Source organism: Orussus abietinus, unplaced genomic scaffold (genome assembly GCF_000612105.2).
Source record: "Orussus abietinus isolate OABI.00-Male unplaced genomic scaffold, Oabi_2.0 scaffold20, whole genome shotgun sequence".
Lineage (NCBI taxonomy): Eukaryota > Metazoa > Arthropoda > Insecta > Hymenoptera > Orussidae > Orussus > Orussus abietinus.
In genome coordinates, this window is record NW_019394282.1 from 1,222,368 (window position 1) to 1,240,961 (window position 18,594).

Below are 18,594 nucleotides of genomic sequence, written 5' to 3' on the forward strand. Positions count from 1 at the left end.
TCCATTATCCTTCGACTTCTGGGCGTCTATACCTTAAGAGGGACTCATTATTTCCTCCTTTTCAGACTTTTCCTGGTTTAGGAAGCCTGTTTGTGGAGACTCGTTCCTTCGGCATCATTCAGAGGATGACGTGCTTTTTTAAGCGTTTATAGAAAAGGGCAAAACATGTAGATGGCGGATTTCTTGAAATTTCAGACTTTGTTCTTCCTTCAAGCTCTCTTAATTTTTCTCTTGGACTGTTTATGGATAAAAGGGGATGATACATTTGTGAATAATATAAGAAACGAGGTTTTTGCGGATTTTCTAAAATTTCCTCCCCATCCGGCGATTCTCGTTTTTCAACGCCGTCGGTGGCGAAGGATTCTGCTCTTCGTTTTCTTCAGGGTCTCCGGACTTTAGGACGCTCCTTTCAGGAGTATCGGCTCTCGTATTTCATCTTCTCGGCAAGACACCGTAATACCGGTCAGGGGAGCAAGTTTTATTGCCCTGCTCGTTTTCACAGTTTGATACACCGAAGGGATCCCGGCAGGTGTATAGGTTATGTCTCGTGGATGAGTTTCTCGGTATCGGTTTTCCGTCCTTTTTCTTCCGCAGTTGGGAAATCTACGCGTCGAGGTTTCCTTAGAAGTCCAGAAAAGACGTTACGACGTGGGAAATCTCTGAAGGGACTGGAAAACCACCTAACCTAAAATTTGGAGCGCCTCTCGGTTCATTTTCTGGTTCTCCTTGATTTAAAACAAGTTACACAAGAATTTCTCTTTTGAAATCGCAAGGCTCGGGGAAATGGATGTTTTTCGGTTTCGAAGGGGTGCGAGACTCCGATTGAAATTTTTTACAGTTCTTTTTACATGATCTTTGGACTCTCACACGCGAAAGACAGAGAGAGAAGTGGCGGACGCGGTTTGATATGTACAGCAAGAATTTTCATTGCTCGTTGATAAGAGCCAAGAGGATTTTCGGGAGATCCGAGAAGACAGACAGGGTTGTTTTCAGGACGATTTTTTAACACGAGACATTTTGGAACCTCTTTCAAGGCCAAGCCATTTTTTTTTACAGCGGACGTCACAGGCTTTGAAGGTCCTCTTCGGGTTCAGGAAGTTTTAGAGGTCTTCCTCGATTCGGTTCAAGAGATTCCCAGATGGCTTTAGAAGACAGATTGTTCAAGATCGTCTTCAGGACGATTCCCAGATATATCTCGAGGCCCATTTTAAGGCCAAGCCACATTTTTACAGCAGACGTCACAGATTCTGGGTTCTCTTCAGGGTACTCTTCAACTTTTCTCCTCTACCTTCGTAGTCGTAATACTCGCAAAAGTCCTCGTCGCTTCCATCGGAGCAGTCGTCGATCCCATCGCAGACTTTTCGCTCTTCGAGGCACTTAGAGTCGCAGAAGTGTTGAAATTCTGCACAACCCCTCACCCTGGCAAGTCGTGGGTCCACCTGGCCGAAGTGACTCTTCAGCATCTGCTGGCGAAGATACTTCTTCTTCAGGTCTATGTAATAGTCGCAGCCCCATTCGTCACTTCCATCTTTGCAATCTTCTTCTCCGTCGCAGAGGAGGTCTTCTTCTATGCAAAGTTCCCCGCAAAAGTGCTGGTCGTCCCGACAGTTTCCCCAGTCGGGACTGTCTTCGTCGCCTTCTTCGGGACTCGGTGGAAGATCGCCCTGGTTCATCGAAACCTCCTCCCTGAAGAAATTTTCAGTCACAGCTTCCAATTTCACGAATTTTTTCATTGTCGTCGTCCTGGGGCTCGGCGATGTCGAAGAATATTTCCTCCTCTCGGTCGAGTTTAAGGATTTTGGCACGCCACTCTTCAGGTTCTCGCTGGATTTTAAAACGTATCTTGTGCTGGCGATTTGTGGCTCCCTTGAAGAGGACTCGTAAACATTTTTCTTCGTGTTCGCTTCGGAATTATTCTCAGTTTTTGACTCCTCAGCGTCCCACTTGCTCGATGTCGTGCTCTTCGGGGTCTTATTGTCATCTTCCTCCTGTACCTCTTCAGCATCTGAAGTTCCCATCGAGTCTTTTTCTTCTTCGGTACTGCTTGAAACTTCCTTTGCTTCTTCCTTGGAAGCGGTACCTTTGTCTTCTTTAGTGCCGCCTTCTATTTCCACCTTTTCGTTCTCTTCTTCAAGTTCCTTCTTTTTCTTCGGGGTCTCTGACTTTGTCTCGCTTCGATAGATGTTATTTTCCGATTCGATTCCTTTTCCGTTCTCGATTTCATTCTCTTTGATCTCCTCCGACTCCAGTTTTACGTCCCTGGAATCGACGTCGATTTTTGTATTATTTCCGTCCACCTCGTTTTCTAGAGAATCATCCTTCTTCAGCATCTCGAAAGTGGATGTACTTTTTGTACTCGACTCTTGACTCGTTGATTCCGATCTGGGGCTTACCGTAATATTATCATTTTCGGTGGCAGTTAATGTATTCATCGGAAGCGTCGTTTCTTCACTTCGAGAATCCAATATGGCGGCCGCGGTAGGTTTAACCTTCCCGCGTTTCGAGGTGCGTTTTCCGTTTCTCTTTTTATTCCCACCCTTGTTTTTCCTGTTCTTCTTCCCTTTGCCATTTCCTTTATTTTTATCCAAAGCTGCGGAAGTAGTCAATTCAATTTTAATCGAATTATCTGTGACATGATCCTTGGAAAGCGTCGTCGAATTCCACTCATTTTTTACAGAGACGCTCTTCAGGGTCGTCAAAGGGTTTTCAGTAGTTTGATTAAACAACTCAACACTTTCCGTCGAATTTTCCTTGACTTTTCCCCCCGACTTTGTCTCTGAACATTCTTCTCCAAGTTTGGAATTCGTTCCCCCAGAATCGATATCATTAGATTCGCTGCCTTTAACCTTATCACCTTTTTTACCTGAAGAGTCATTCCCACATTTATTTTTGCACTTTTCATCGTTTTCACACGATGAAGAGGTCGAGGTCGAATTTTCCACTTCGAGAACCGGACCTTGAAGAGTTTCATCGAGAGTCGAGTTAGAAGATGACTGAGATGACTTTTCTGTCAAATTCTTATCAGGCTCCTTTATCACTGTCGTAGCTTCAGTAATTGCAGAGACAGTGCTCTTTAGGGTCGTCTTCGATACGTCATCCTTTCCATTTCTATGCTTTTTTTTACCGTGTTTCTTCCGTTTCCTTGAAACCTCTTCAGCAACTTTTTCTCCCAATTTCGTGGCAACCGTTGTACTAATTTGGACCTTCTCACTTCTTGAAGAGTTACTCGGCATTTTCGAGGTTGACGTTTCCTCGACCTTAGTCGTGGATCTCGGAGGCGAAGGGGTAAGGTTGGTCAAGTACTTTTTATAATACTTTTCGACCTTGCTCCCAGGCTTGATCTTGTATCCATTTACGATAATTTCAGTGGAAATAGTCGAAGGCGTAGTTGATGTCATTTTTGCAGTCGTAACTAAGTCAGGGTCTGATGAGGAATCATAATGAGCAGTCTTTTCATTTCCGATGTCTTTGAACGTTACCACCTCGAACTGGTCCTCGGTCGACCCTGAAGAAGAGCTTTCGGTAACAAAAAAAGTACTCAAGTTAGACGAGGTAAATTCCACTTCGTTTTCTTCACCATCGTTAAAAGCTCCTTTCGTGTTTTCTTTCGATTCCGTCATGGTCGAAGCTTCAACTTCATCCGTTGACTTCAAGGTGGAGAGATCAGTCCCTTTGTTCCCGATTTCTGGGCCACTCGTGGTGGTTTTCAAAGTCGTCTTCAGGGTAGTGGTTAAGTTCTTCAGGTGCTTCTCGTAATAGCGGTTTGCTGCTCCCTTGGGGAGGGGCAATTTCCGACGTCTTCCGGAATTATTTTTTTCAACCGAGGTCTCTTTCGACTTCATCTCCAGGGAATTTTTCGACCTTGAGGAGGACCCCCTAGAACCTGGTCCACCACTTTTCGAGGGCTCCCTGGGGACGACGCTCTTCCTGTGATTTTTTCTCCGAGAATTGCCGCCGATCTCGTGGCTGCCCTTCTTCAGCATCTTCTTCCTCTTGTTTTGGATCTTCCACCGAAGAGGACTCTTCGGCTTCCAGATTCCCAATTGCGGGAAGGACTCCAAAATAGGGTCCTCGATGTAGTTGTTCCCCAGGTTTCTGTTAGGTCGAGGGATTTCTCTCATCCGTTTCCCCAACTCTTCAGGGTCGATTTTCGGACCTTGGCGAACGGACTCCCACTCGTCCTTCGGCGACTTCAGGGTCCCGTTTTCGTTGGCCAGCTTTAGTCGACCTCGGGGCGCTTTCCCGAACTCTGGGAAAATTTCAAGCAGCTTTTCCGGATCGACTTCCCAAGAGTCGTGGATGCTCTTCGTGTTGTCCGATGGTCTCCTCAGGGTCTTGCCCTGTCTCGTTTGAGAGGCCATTTTCGAGCTGTATCTTTCAAACGGCTTGACGAGGCTCGGGTGTTTCGATGATCTAGATTCTTCCCGCTTTTTCATGTACTCCCTGAAGAGCCGAACGTCGTTGTAGACATTTTTCCATGGTGCCGTCACTAGGGATTTTTGTCATGAGGATGGCGAGAGCGATGATGGTTCGATGAAACAGAAACGCAGGGTAGTGAGGTGTCCAAGAGACAGAGATCGAGCACGCGAGATTCCGACACGCTTTCATTAAGGTTCAACTAATTATCTTAAGTCATTAACGGTTCGAATAAAAATGGGCGCTGATTTTTTTATCATTTTTTTTTATCCAGACTTCCCGCGCGATTTCGACAGAAATTCAAGACTTTTCTTGTCTCTGGGGAAGCCGATTGAACGAAACTCCTCCAGGGACTCGTAAATGATCCAAAACCGAAACCAATTCAGCCGAATGGCTCCTGAAGTGCTTCCTTTCTCGCAAAAGGAAGCCTCGAGTGCGCCTCGAACAAACTCCTCGGAAGTTATTCTCTCTCTCTGCAGTGATCAGCTGATCTTCCACGGCTTCTTTCAAGTCTAAGACCGAGTCTTGGGCTCAAGCCTGCTTCAACTAAATTCCCTCAAAATTCTAACAAACCAACGCTTCAATTTGTCGTCCGATCATTCTTTATCAACTTCGATCCCGATTCACGGTTAATTAAAATGCATATAAATGCATAAAATGCACGGTTAATAAAAATTCTAACAAACGATCGCTTCAATTTGTCGTCCGATCACTCTTTATCAACCTCGATCCCGATTCACGGTTAATTAAAATGCATAAAATGCATAAAATGCATAAAATGCATAAAATGCATAAAATGCATAAACTGCATAAAATGCATAAAATGCACGGTTAATCAAAATTCTAACAAACGATCGCTTCAATTTGTCGTCCGATCACTCTTTATCAACCTCGATCACGATTCACGGTTAATTAAAATGCATATAAATGCATAAAATGCATAAAATGCATAAACTGCATAAAATGCACGGTTAATCAAAATTCTAACAAACGATCGCTTCAATTTGTCGCCCGATCATTCTTTATCAACCTCGATCCCGATTCACGGTTAATTAAAATGCATATAAATGCATACAAATGCATAAAATGCACGGTTAATAAAAATTCTAACAAACGATCGCTTCAATTTGTCGTCCGATCATTATTTATCAACCTCGATCCCGATTAACGGTTAATTAAAATCCATTTTCACTCCGTTCTTGCCAAAAGCGTGTCCGGAATCTCGCGCAGCTCTCCGGGGAGATGTGCGTGCATGTCCGCGTATTATCATCCCCCGATTAGGGCAGGGCTGACAAGACGAGGGGCTATGTGAGAATGATTGCAGATGAGACATAGTTACCGCAGTCTTTTTCGTCGGAGCCATCGAGGCAGTCGTTGACACCGTTACACTGCAACTCGTAGTCGATGCACCTGTCGTTAGCGCAGCGGAAATCCTTCGCTCCGCAACCTGGTCCACACATCACGCTCATGCACTTTTAAAGCCAGCCCTTGCAACACCCACCAACACCTCCACCAGCTCGTTACCGTTTTTCGAAGACCTTAAACCCCTCATTGACCCTTAAGACGCTCGAGGAGGATGAGGTCTTCGCAGAAAAAAATCCTAACGACCGTTTTTCGAAGACCTTAAACCCCTCATCCACCCTGAAGACGCTAGAGAAGGATGAGGTCTTCGCAGAAAAAAATTCTAACGACCGTTTTTCGAAGACCTTAAACCCCTCATCCACCCTGAAGACGCTCAAGGAGGATGAGGTCTTTGCAAAGAAAAATCGTAACGACCTCGAAGGCCTCCACCAGCTCCAAATTATTTTTTTCCCTTAAGGCGACGTGAAAGTGGCGCCAAAAAAGTCTTCCTTATGAAACTTTTCTCTGAATTGAGTGCTACCAAATTGTTTCAAACTTTATAATGTGAATATAGAGGCTATAAGGAAGGCCCTTACGCTAATGAAATTTTGGAGACCTTCGAGGATGTCTTTGATTTTTTTTTCGAAATCTGTGTTAACGATACTTTTTTTTTTTCAGTAGTCTGGAGTGGACGGAGGACCATCGGTGGATGCTGGGGCGATTTTTTTATTCCTGTTCTGAGATGTGCAATGGGTGGGACTGGTCTTATCAAGTTATCGATCGATAAGGAGGTTTCATCGGTCGGTCGGGAAATCGAAAATCGAAAAGCCGACCGAGCGTGGTCGGGGAAAATGAAATTGGAGCCCCGATTATTAAGGTGGACGGCGAAGATGAGTTTTTCACGGTCACCATTTTCCATCGTCGTGCATAAGGTACTCACGAGTGGACGAGCATCCTGTCAACCTGTCCAGGTTTCAACCTTGCATGTGCCCATAAAAGTCTACAAGGTGTCCGAAACGACCGTGAAAATAATCCAGAGATTTTCTCCGCGACAAAGGAAAGAAAGAAAATTCGATCGTACATTTTTCCCGACTAAGAAGAAACGCCGAATGAATTTCTTCGAGAAATTAAAATCCGCTCTTCATCGATGATAAATTTTCCGGACACCTTGGAAATTTCATGTCGCTTTTCGGAGAATGTCCAAAGGCCGGTGGAAAGATTCTCGAGCGAGAAATAATTCTCACGCTCGATTCGGTTTATGAAAAAAAAAAAAAAAATCCTGGATATAAATTCAGAACCTGTAACGCACACTTGGGGGACGTAGGCGCGGGAGGTCCTATAAAATTCGTATTAATTATTTCCTCCAGGGCTTCTTCTAGATGAATTTTTTTATCGATTCTCCCTAACTCTATGAGCAGTTATGAGAAATACTGGGCGATGATTGAAAGAGAACAGAGGAGAGGAAAATTAAAAAGGACTCACCGCATTGACTCTCGTCCTCGCCGTTGCGACAGTCCGCGACTCCGTTGCACCTTTTGTCGATGCTGAGACAAATTCCATCGCGACAGCGAAATTGATCCCCGCTGCAGGTCGTCACTGAAAGAGTTATAAACATTCGTTAACTGCTAAACAATCGAGATAATGAATTAATTGATTTTTTTAGGATTTTTCTAATGGCGGTTGAATACATTCGGCGGCTAATGAAGGGAAATGAAACGAAGAAGTAAGGTAAATAAATTTAATTGGTTAATCAAACTTTTTTAAATAGGGTGGTTGGTTAAGTGCAATTGTTTAGGATGGGGTAAACAGAAAAATAATCTACCGTTGCAGTTGTACTCGTCGGAATAGTCCCTGCAATCCGAACGACCGTCGCATCTTGCACTTTTACTGACACACGGTCCATCGGCGCATTGAAATTCCTCGGGTCTACACGTGGCTGTGTAAAAATCATAAAAAAGAAAGGTTCAATGGAAAATAGTTAACAAAAGAAGAACCTCGACGCGAGACTGAAACCAGGGGAAAAGAAAATTAATCAAGTCGCAACTCGGATTCTCTCCTCGCCTTATCAAATCCCCGATTCGATAAAATGTCTAAAAATTGCATAAAAAAATCCACGGCGAGAGAAATTATTAACAAACCTCTACAATCATTCCTGAGCTATTTTCGAATCATGTTTCACCTCAGAAAATGAGATATCCCTACATTTCGTGTTACAATTAATTTTTCTCCCATTCACTGTTAATAACGAGCAATTAATAAAAACCACCCTCTGTGCAACTCCCGAATATAAATAATTCCTAAATAATTCCCGATACTTCTTGGGCGAGATATCAGATATTCTCGTATCTCGTGTAATTATTAACTTTCCCGGGAAATTGGACACATAATTGCCAGTAATGAGTCGTTAACGGGAGTAGTTGGAAATTAGTTAAATTGAGTTATTCCGGAATATATCGATACGATGGACGTATTTCGCAGGCTCGACTTTTGAATTCGTCAGAAATTTTGATTATTGACACGCGGAAGTTAGAAACGTATAGATGAGTTGGATGCATTGCAGGTGCCGTTTTATTTATCGAGAAGTATCGACATTCGATCTCGTAAATTTCTCACCTCGTCCCGGAATTCGGGCAAGCCAACAAAGTCCAAAAATAAGAGACATGTATATGTGTAAGACGCGGATCCGACCTGAAAGCTGCGATGTAACGAGCTTGCAAAAGTAGAGAATGAGGTTGAAGGCCTTCGTACCTCTTAATTTAGACCGCGGGTTGATTAGTGATAAAGACAGCTCCAGGCTTTCGGGAAATCGATATAACCGCAGAATCTGCTCCATTTCCCGATGGCAGATATTTTTTTTCTTTTTGGAGACGGTTGCCGTGAAATTTTTATTTAAATTTCACGATTATAGCAATTATCTTATCGATTTCTTGATTTTTATTAGCGAGCGTTCTTATGGCGATCGATATCGTGTCATTGAGTACCCCAAAAAATAAGTAAAAATGAAACGGGATTTTCCTAGAGTTAATAGAATTCACTGCGGTTAATTATTTATAAATGAATTTCTGGAGAGTTAAGGAAATTAATTATTCGTTCTGTGCGGGGAGGGTCATTTGCTTATTATTTTTCTTTGATTATATCTTTCCTTTGGATCGATTTCACGACGCGAATCGCGGAAGACATTCCTGGGCCATCCCTGGTGTATGAGAACAGTACTTACATAATCCGCTAGGATTCGAGTACACGTAAATGCCCGTAAGGCACGTTCTCGTGCAACTGTAACGTGTCGTTATCCTACACCACGATCCATACACCTAATCGAGCGTGTATGCTTGCACATCGTGCAAAGCATTCTAAATGCACTTCTAAGTGAACCGTATACTAAATTCTTGGACGCTCGTGAGGTGCTCAGAGGCACTTCGAGTGTGGTCCCCATTTTAGAAAACGCCTGTAGCGACTTCGCCGATATTATGATAATTTTATCTCCACCTTCCCGAGGCAAAATTCAGCATTCACTGTTTTTACTTAATTTTTTAACTACCATAAGTTGGCTAGAGGCATTTTTAGTGTCGTTTAATTCCCACTTTGCACGGCGTCAGCCGGAGACTTCAATGCCGACCTCCGAAAAAAAGCGATGTAGAGCATTTAAAAATAAATTAAACTATTTCTGTATACCACGTACAGACCATTATCAGTTAGTCAGCTCGTGGATATTGTACTTTTGAATCGAATTGAGGTAATATCTCGAATGAAACATCCCGTCGGTCGCTATCTTAATTCTCGCTTTGCACGGTGACAGCCGGAGACTTCAATGCCGACCTCCGAAAACAAGCGATGTAGAGCATTTAAAAATAAATTAAACTATTTCTGTATACCACGTAGAAACCATTATCAGTTAGTCAGCTCGTGGATAGTATACTTTTGAATCGAATTGAGGTAATATCTCGAATGAAACATAGCCGGAGACTTCAATGCCGACCTCCGAAAGAAAGCGATGTAGAGCATTTAAAAATAAATTAAACTATTTCTGTATACCACGTACAGACCATTATCAGTTAGTCAGCTCGTGGATATTGTACTTTTGAATCGAATTGAGGTAATATCTCGAATGAAACATCCCGTCGGTCGCTATCTTAATTCTCGCTTTGCACGGCGACAGCCGGAGACTTCAACGACCGAACGCGACATGTCTCGTCGCGATAATGGAGAATCGGAAATTGATTGCAAGACAATCGATACTTAGGTAATTTCGCTAAGTCTCCTAGGAGAGTAGGAAAAATTGGCGAGTCCGTACAGTGGTCTTGACAGCCCTGTTCGTCGATTCCATTCTGACAGTCCATGGTGTTATCGCACCGTCGACTTTCAGGCAGGCAGTAACCCGGGGAGCATTCGAATTCATCCTTTCGGCATGCTGTAAGAATCGAATGTCGCTGATAGTTCGAAAAACCTTCCACCGATATGGGGCGACTTTGATAGGCCATCGAAGCGAAGACACGATCGATCGTTTTACAATCAGACAAGAGGAAAATGCCCAAAGGTACGAGAAATGGGTCGAGGAAAACCGTGACTTTCCTACAAGGGTGAAGACATTAATAGAAGAAAGTCCCATGACATACAAGAAAGTGAAAAGTATATGGAGATACAAGAGATGGGAAAAATTGTTCACGTCAAGAAACTCGGTAGAGTTTCGAGCCAAATACAATGCTTCAATATTTACGTTTAATGCCGAAATTTCTCGTTGCGCAACAAACTAATTAATGTCATGTAAAGGATAATGCTATTAAACAATATCTTTCGTTAAGAAGTATTCTCGTAAACAATTTTTTAGCTGCGAAGGGAAGGAGAAAAGTGAGTTTTCGACCAAGTATGATACGAAAAGGACGAAGAATTGAGAAGGACGAATAAAGCGTGAGATGTGTAGAGTCGATGTTTGACGATATAAGTATTAAACAATGAGGTCGACGATTTGACAATTATTTACCTTCTACTTTTCAATATCTGGCGAAGCTGCGCGTGGATAGAAAAGCTCTTCTCGAGGTGGGACGAATTAACACGGTAATGTTACATGACAATAATGACCTCTCTGTACAAGAGTCGAAATAATTGCGACACTGGAAAAGCGAAGAAGACACATTAGAGGAATAAGCGACATTGTCTGTACATCGTAAGTCCTTGTAATATTCCCTAAATTAAAGTCCAGTCCATTAATCATCAAAATTCGGAAAGTCTACCAAAAAGTCCCTCGAAACTTCGAGGGAGAAATTATCCAACGTTGCGATGCCGTAAATTGTTAAATGTTAAAAATTATTAGTAACGTTAAAATACATGCAAAATTAATTTCACTGGTAATGACGTAAATGCAATAATTTATGGTGTGAGGGAATTAATCGTTAGGAACAGTGTGACGTACTTTGGAATTTATTACCGATTATTGACGATCGGATTAGTGTCAGCGATTTTCAAGTTGATTACTTACTGGAGTTGTAAATACCGTTAATAATTAGGTAGAAAATTTATCCATCGCTGGGGTAGCATGACTTTACGACTAGGAAGTCTGACGAGCTTATTCTTGGACAAGCAAAGCAAAACAAGAGAAATTGCCCCCGGCGTCGCCAACTCCTCTGTCATTAATCATTGTTCAATGTTGATGAACAACCCATGCAGATTTCCACGCCAATCGAGCGATCTGAAGGAACGTTAAGTTGAGCTTCCATAAATTCAAATCAAGATATTTACTTTATGCCCTTTTTCAGAAAATATCTCGACTGAGCGATCGAGTTTGGAATCATCGAAGATTGAAACAAAAACTCCACAATACTCGGTATCTCTCTTAACCCCAATAAACAATTAAACAAGGAACATGAAATACCTCGGATAATTATTCGACATCCCTTATTAATTTAATTTCACGTTTGCTGGATTATTACAACACACAGTTAGTCAATGGTTAGTCTGCAGATTTACAAGAAAATTTCATATTTTCAATTCCACGTTGCTCGACACGTACAAATCGAAAAATCGAACGTTTTTCAATTTACACGAGGTTCCCACACTTATAAGAAACGGTTCATTAAACCGAAGAAATAATTTGTTAATTTCAAGAATATCGATTTGATTGAAATTGTCAATTCTGAATTCCTTGTATTGACAATACATTTCTTTGGCATTGTTCAAAGAAATATTTCTTTCATGTTCATGGGGTCCCCAGAAGTCATAGGGAATTCGTCGTCGCGAACGTTGATGAATGTTAATGAACGTTGTTGAACGTTACTAGAGGATCATACCAAGATCTCGGAATGTGACATTTCGAGTAAAACACTTTTCTGGGGAGTTATCGGCGAGTCTCGGCCGCAGTTTGAATGCCAAGATTTCGTGGCATAAAATAGGTTAGGTTAGGTTAGGTTAGGTTAGGTTAGGTTAGGTTAGGTTAGGTTAGGTTAGGTTAGGTTAGGTTAGGTTAGGTTAGGTTAGGTTAGGTTAGGTTAGGTTAGGTTAGGTTAGGTTAGAATGCAAAAAGCCCGGTTAGGTTAGGTTAGGTTAGGTTAGGTTAGGTTAGGTTAGGTTAGGTTAGGTTAGGTTAGGTTAGGTTAGGTTAGGTTAGGTTAGGTTAGGTTAGGTTAGGTTATGTCGGCGTTGTTAGACTGGAGATTTGCGAGCGAAAAAGGACTCTGGAGGATGACCAATGGCGTCGGGATACGCGACGCAAAGTCATTTATCAGTGGCTTGGAAGTTCAAGGCTCGTCCAAGGCATTCGAGAGAAGATCGCGACTCGAGACGCGCGCCTCTTTCGAGTTATCGCCGGAGGAGATCGAGCCCTCGTGATAAGCCCGAGAGAATGGCGGTCCCGTTTTTCCGCGGAGATCGTGACGTGTTTCCGCCATTGATTGGGAGCTCGATGACTACCGACGCTTCCCGAGAAACGTCCTGGCGAGAGCTTTCGATCGGGGATACCATTAGTTGGAAACTGCTCCGATAAATACTCCCCGGAAACTGTTTACAAAGTGTACCTAAATGACAATAAAAAAATATTAAAAAAATAGGCATGCAGAAGTTGAGCGGATTGTATCCTTACTTTAATACCTTATTATGTTACAAATAAATATGTAAGGAAATATCAAGGTCCACGATCATTTTATCAGAACGAATGTATTATATAAACGGCCGGGAAAAGTGCGTAACGTCCCGAAAATCGAGGATTTTTTAATTACGAAAAATAATGATTAGCAATTTCTCTTTATCATGCGGAGGATCGATGAAAATTGGGAGAAGGGGGTGTCTAGTCTTGTATAATTGTCGGCATACTTTTTCTCAGAGGATCGTAATCGTGTTTTATGTCTGCCTGGAGGTAATCGGGATTTGATAAATCCCAGGGTGGTGGATTTTCGAATTTTTTTTCACATGCAAAATCGGGCTCGGAGGAGTCGAGTTGCGTGACCAGGCCTCGTCAAGTTAACCAACGCGAATCAAGATCGGATTACACGACGGGAAAATGTGGAAAATGTGGAAATTCGGGCCGACGAGTGTCCGCGGATTCGGCGGCCTCGTCCCGGGGAGATTAACGTCGGATTAAAATGCGGCCCGGTCATTAGAGCGGCTAATAAACGTAAATTTCATCCCCAGGGCTCAAGGGGGTGGCGGGAAATTTAAGTCCGGAGGAATTTGGCCAAATTTTCGTTCCCCGTGGTCTTTCGCCTTAACGCGGTTCATTTTCATCTTTTCTCCCCGCTCAATCTACAATTTGACTTTTCAGTTTAATCCCCGAAGAAATAAAGGTCTTCGTGATCTTCCGAGTACCTTGTGTTTCGGAAAAATAATTCCACGCATTTCTTTTTACTGCGAAAATTTCCAAGCGGTTTCAAAATTATCTCATGTACACCGCGAACATTGTGTTCGTCGAAAATAAAAATAAAATCGATTTTTACTCCGCAAAATTTTATGCGTTACGAATAATATCTCGTCTTTTATTGCAAACGTTATATACACTGGAAAGAAATTGTAAGCGTATCTCACGTTTATTCCGAAAATTCTAAGGGTTTTATATCTCATTTTTCCTGCCAAAATGTGGAACATTAATTGTTCCCCCCTGGATTTAAATTATCAGGAATTATGATTCGTTACCTATTTTTCATTTTTACCTCGGAATCCGCTTTCGCAAGAATATACACTGGAAAGAAATTGTAAGCGTATCTCACGTTTATTCCGAAAATTCTAAGGGTTTTATATCTCATTTTCCCTGCCAAAATGTGGAATTTTAATTGTTCCCCCTTGAATTGAAATTATCAGGAATTATGATTCGTTACTTATTTTTCATTTTTACCTTGGAATTCGCTTTCGCAAGAATTCAGCCCGAAGGGAAACGCGCAATCCTGAGCCGCGATTGGTCAGGCTCAATTTTGTACCGTTCCGGGTAATTACGAAAGTGCGTTACCCGAGCTCGGCCGATAGCTCGGCGATAATTTTCCGGCGCTAGTTCTAGGGAGCGGGGTTTATAATTACGATCGCTATGGCCGCGGTTTAACGCGATCCCCCTTCGGGGAAGTTTCGAGGAAGGGAGCCACCAAGGAAGATCGAGGACCTTGAAGCGTGCATTAAATCCTCCATTACCACGCACCCAGTCGTTCGGTGCATCCGCGGAAATGGTCTTTTATCCAAGTACCCACGATTTCAAAATTTCACTCCTAAATGGGGAAACGTACGAACGAATAAAACTTATTTTCTGTATTTTTATTTCCTGAAAAGAAATTACTGGACTGCAAATAAAAATAGAAGTGAAAATTTCAGGGTCGAAGTACTTACGACTTCAAGAGCCGTATAGAAAATTTATTAATTACCGTTTCTCATATCGTTACTTCGGACCAATAAGTGAAATGGATAACCGATAAGACAAAATGAACCCCCCGAATTTAATTCTTTTTTTTAATCTTATTTTTTATTTTCGCCATTGTTTTTTTTTGTCACACTTCAGGCACGGCCGGGCGGCTTTTTTGGTTGTAAAGTTGAATTTTTTTTTATAGGAATTGTTTTTCCACGATATTGTTAATTCGAGTCTCGACTCCCTTTAAACAGGAATTAGCCCTGACGAAGTCGAGCGAGTCGAATGATTGTTGAAACGACCCTTTCCAACTTTTCGCCGAGCCTTGGGGAAGCTGCAGGTGGAGTTGCATTCTGCGAGGTCGGCGGACCAAAGGTACGCGAGAAAGTTAATAATAAAGAGAGCAAGCATCTCGCGAACATCTCTCCGCATCCCCGGACATCTCTAAGAGGGAGCTCGAACGACCTCCGGAACACGAATAACAATTAGGAAAAGTTTAACTGTACATTTTGGTGCATCCCGAGAGTAAAGTTAAGCACAGTGGTGGACGGTAAAACGGTAAGAACGAATAAAGCTAGGTACTAAACACTGATTCTAGGCCGGGAGGCTTCCGGCCTTCGGAACTCTACGTCTACTGAACACATATGCATGCCAGAACACTTTGCGAATATTGCAAACGGTGGACAACAATTCTACTGTACACTGGACGTCAAGAAAGGCTTTCTTCCTCCGCTCCGAAGATTCAGAAAATTCCCTCGGACATTCCCGATTAACTCTACACCTGCGGAATTTTTCCTGAGTGCCTTTGCAAGTCCTCGTTGGATAAAAAAATCCCTCCTCGCATTTCATGAGTCGAGTCAACCTGTGGAATTTTTGTGATACCTTTGTACATCCCGTTGATAAGAAAAAAAAAAAAAAAAAAATTGTACGATATCTAGAATTTTTTACAGGATGCGAAGAAAGCCTTTCTTTTCCTCGCACAGCTAGTCTTCGATCCCGGACGATCGATCGACTTTGTAAGCTGATCCGATTATGCGATTTCGTAGGTGCACCAGTGCATTCCCCTTAGGTGCGTTAAGACAAGGCGTACATGTTCGGGAAGAGTCGACTATTTTTAGCCGACCATCCGGGAAGGAAAACGCCATTAGTGGTCGACTAATGGCGGCGAGAATCGAATAAGCGAGAGAAAGTCAAGGTGTACTCACGACAATTGACTTCGTCGGACCTGTCGTAGCAGTCTTGCACTCCGTTGCACTGTTTGCTGCTCTCGATGCACTGGCCGTTCCTGCACCTGAATTCCTGGCTGCCACAGGCTGAAAACCCAAGATTAACGAAAAAACTAAAAATCGGTCCAATGAACATTTGTCAAATCTGATATTGTTATCTAATTCCACGCAATTACCCTATGTAACGCATGAATGCAGTATAGAGGCTCGGTCGGCTGAAAAATGTACTTGGCGCGAGACTCATGCAGGTCGATCGAAGTCGAGGTATTCTATTAATCTGTAGTATTCTTTCTCTTAACTTTAAAGTTAAAAAATTCAGGATTTAACCTGAGAAGCATTTCCTTTTATGTAACCAATGACAGGGGACAGAATTTCTGTATTTCCGGCGGAAGTCGCGGGAAATAATTGTTTTCGGCGGTTTCAGTGCGAGAGAAAAATCCGGAAAAAATTGGGAAAAGAAAAAGAAATCGGGAAAAATGCAAATTGCTTCCCAGGGTTCGGATAATTGGAGAATGCCGGGCTGAAAGATGCAGCGGAAATTCTTAACGACGCCGTTTTCTTTAACGACAGGAAATTCGGGGCCACTGGCCCTCTTGAGAACTCGGGCCACTCTTGTGCCCGGCACTCGAGGGAACGTTGTCTAATTTGATCGCCGGGTTTCGCCGGTATTTAATATAAATACCTCGGAGGTCGAGGAGGCGGAAGAGAGGATTGTCGAGCCATGGGGAGGAGAAGGATATGATTTCAAAGGACGAGCGTATAGGGTCGGGAGGAGACGCGCTCCCGTAGAGGATGGCCATTGATCCCAAGTTTCTCTCCCCGGGATCTAGTGTCCTTCCTGGATCATCGATCCACTTTTCGGCTAAATTAACCCTTCAAGAGGTGGATCGAGTTCGAGGGCTTCGACTGGCGCCTCCGAGAGTTCCCTCTTCTCGAGTTTTCACTGTCGAAGAACTTGAAGCCTCTCATCGCTCATTTTGTTTTTTTCCTTACGATCTCCTGGATTTTTCAGATACGTTGTTTTATTCCTTACGATCGCCTGGATTTTTCAAACAACGAGAAGAGGTCAATGGTTATTCACAAAAGCATTTTTTCAGAAAAATTCATTCCTCTCTCCGAGCCGTTTTTGCATAAAATTTCGATCGTAAAAATAAATGGTTACAATTTCGAAGGAATTGACGAAGGCGATAAAATAATCCCGGATAATTCTTCATCCCTTACGATCTCCTGGATTTTTCAGAAACAATGAGAAGAGGTCAATGATTATTCACAAAAGCATTTTTTCAAGAAAATTCATTCCTTTCTCCGAGTTGATTTTGCATAAAATTTTTATCGTAACCATTTATGGTTACGATTTCGACGGAATAATCAACGAAGGCGATAAAATAATCCCGGATAATTCTTCATCCCTTACGATCTCTTGGATTTTTTAGAAACAACGAGAAGAGGTCAATGATTATTCACAAAAAATTGATTTCTTTCTCCGAGTCGTTTTTGCATAAAATTTTGATCGTAACCATTTATGGTTACGATTTCGACGGAATAATCAACGAAGGCGATAAAATAATCCCGGATAATTCTTCATCCCTTACGATCTCCTGGATTTTTCAGAAACAACGAGAAGAGGTCAATGATTATTCACAAAAATATTTTTTCAAAAAAATTCATTCCTTTCTCCGAGTCATTTTTGTATAAAATTTTGATCGTAATCATAAATGGTTACGATTTCGACGGAATAATCGACGAAGGCGATTCCGATGGAGGCGAGAAAATAATCGCGGATAAATGGAATCAGGGCGGGAAACGCGAGCGCGGTTTCGCGGTGGAAATCGAACCGGGGGCAATAACTTTAAAGGCAGGCACGTCGAGGTTATAGTCGAGTTACGAACCGAAAAGCGAGCCAGAGGTGGCGCTTTGACACGGGAGAGCGCCATTCGACGACACCACTTGACACCAGGATTCGAGATTCGCAAAAATCGACCTGGCCAGCGATATTGCTCAGGAAGGTGTTTCCCGCCCTTACCGACCCCTCCAAGGTGGAGGTGACACCGCAATATTCCCGGAATTTCTCGTACCTGGTTCCCTTGTCCCACCTTCTTTCCCATGGTCTTCGCGGTCTATCAAACGACTCCAAAGGAATAGAAAAAAAGAAAAGCAATGAATATAAACAAAAGAAGAAATTCAGCGATACCAAAAATCCGCCTCACAACCTCGGAAGAGTGTCGTTCATTTTCGAAAATCCTGCAATTTTTCCCAGAGATTATAAAATCTCCACCTGTTAGGTTTCTTTTCTTTTTCCAAATTTTGGGGAGGTCCTAAGGGAGAAATTCTGACCAAATTATGAGAGGGAAGGACTTGAAATTTTTACCGATTCTTGTATGATACAAATGTCCTCGTTACAGTATGTCGGAAAAGAAGGGCTGCGGGAAAAAAGGGGCGAATGCCGGAAAAAAACTGGATACTGCGGCCGGATTTCATTTCGGGTGCGTTTCCCGTGGCGGATCGACGGCAAAGCGAGTCCGCGGAAACGCGGAAACGCCTTTTTGCCGAATTTCCGAGGGCTGCGGAAGAAAGGGCCGCGATTACGCCGCCGCGGAATTTCGGCACTTCCCTCGGGGTCGGGAAATTTGCATACACGGCTCCTGGCGAATTTTTGTAACTCTCGCGGTGGCGGGAAAGTGCACCCTGAGGGTGGGAATAATTTTTTTCGGATATTTCGGAGTAGGTTACAAGAGGAAGCCTGGGGAGAAAAGGGATGATTTTCGAGGGTGAGGGGATTGATGAGAATTACACGATTTGTAA

General features: G+C 42.8%; 1 protein-coding gene across 1 annotated transcript in view; it reads right to left on the minus strand.

The window, feature by feature from the left end:
• LOC105694485 (basement membrane-specific heparan sulfate proteoglycan core protein) overlaps nucleotides 1–18,594 on the minus strand; it is a 160,569-nt gene that overhangs the window by 40,937 nt on the left and 101,038 nt on the right. The window contains exons 10-15 of the mRNA XM_023434954.1: nucleotides 15,772–15,879; nucleotides 10,049–10,165; nucleotides 7,580–7,693; nucleotides 7,240–7,353; nucleotides 5,756–5,863; nucleotides 1,268–4,501 (exon numbers count right to left, since the gene is read on the minus strand). Of these exons, the coding sequence (XP_023290722.1) occupies nucleotides 1,268–4,501; nucleotides 5,756–5,863; nucleotides 7,240–7,353; nucleotides 7,580–7,693; nucleotides 10,049–10,165; nucleotides 15,772–15,879 (3,795 nt within the window). The remainder of the gene's footprint in view (nucleotides 1–1,267; nucleotides 4,502–5,755; nucleotides 5,864–7,239; nucleotides 7,354–7,579; nucleotides 7,694–10,048; nucleotides 10,166–15,771; nucleotides 15,880–18,594) is intronic.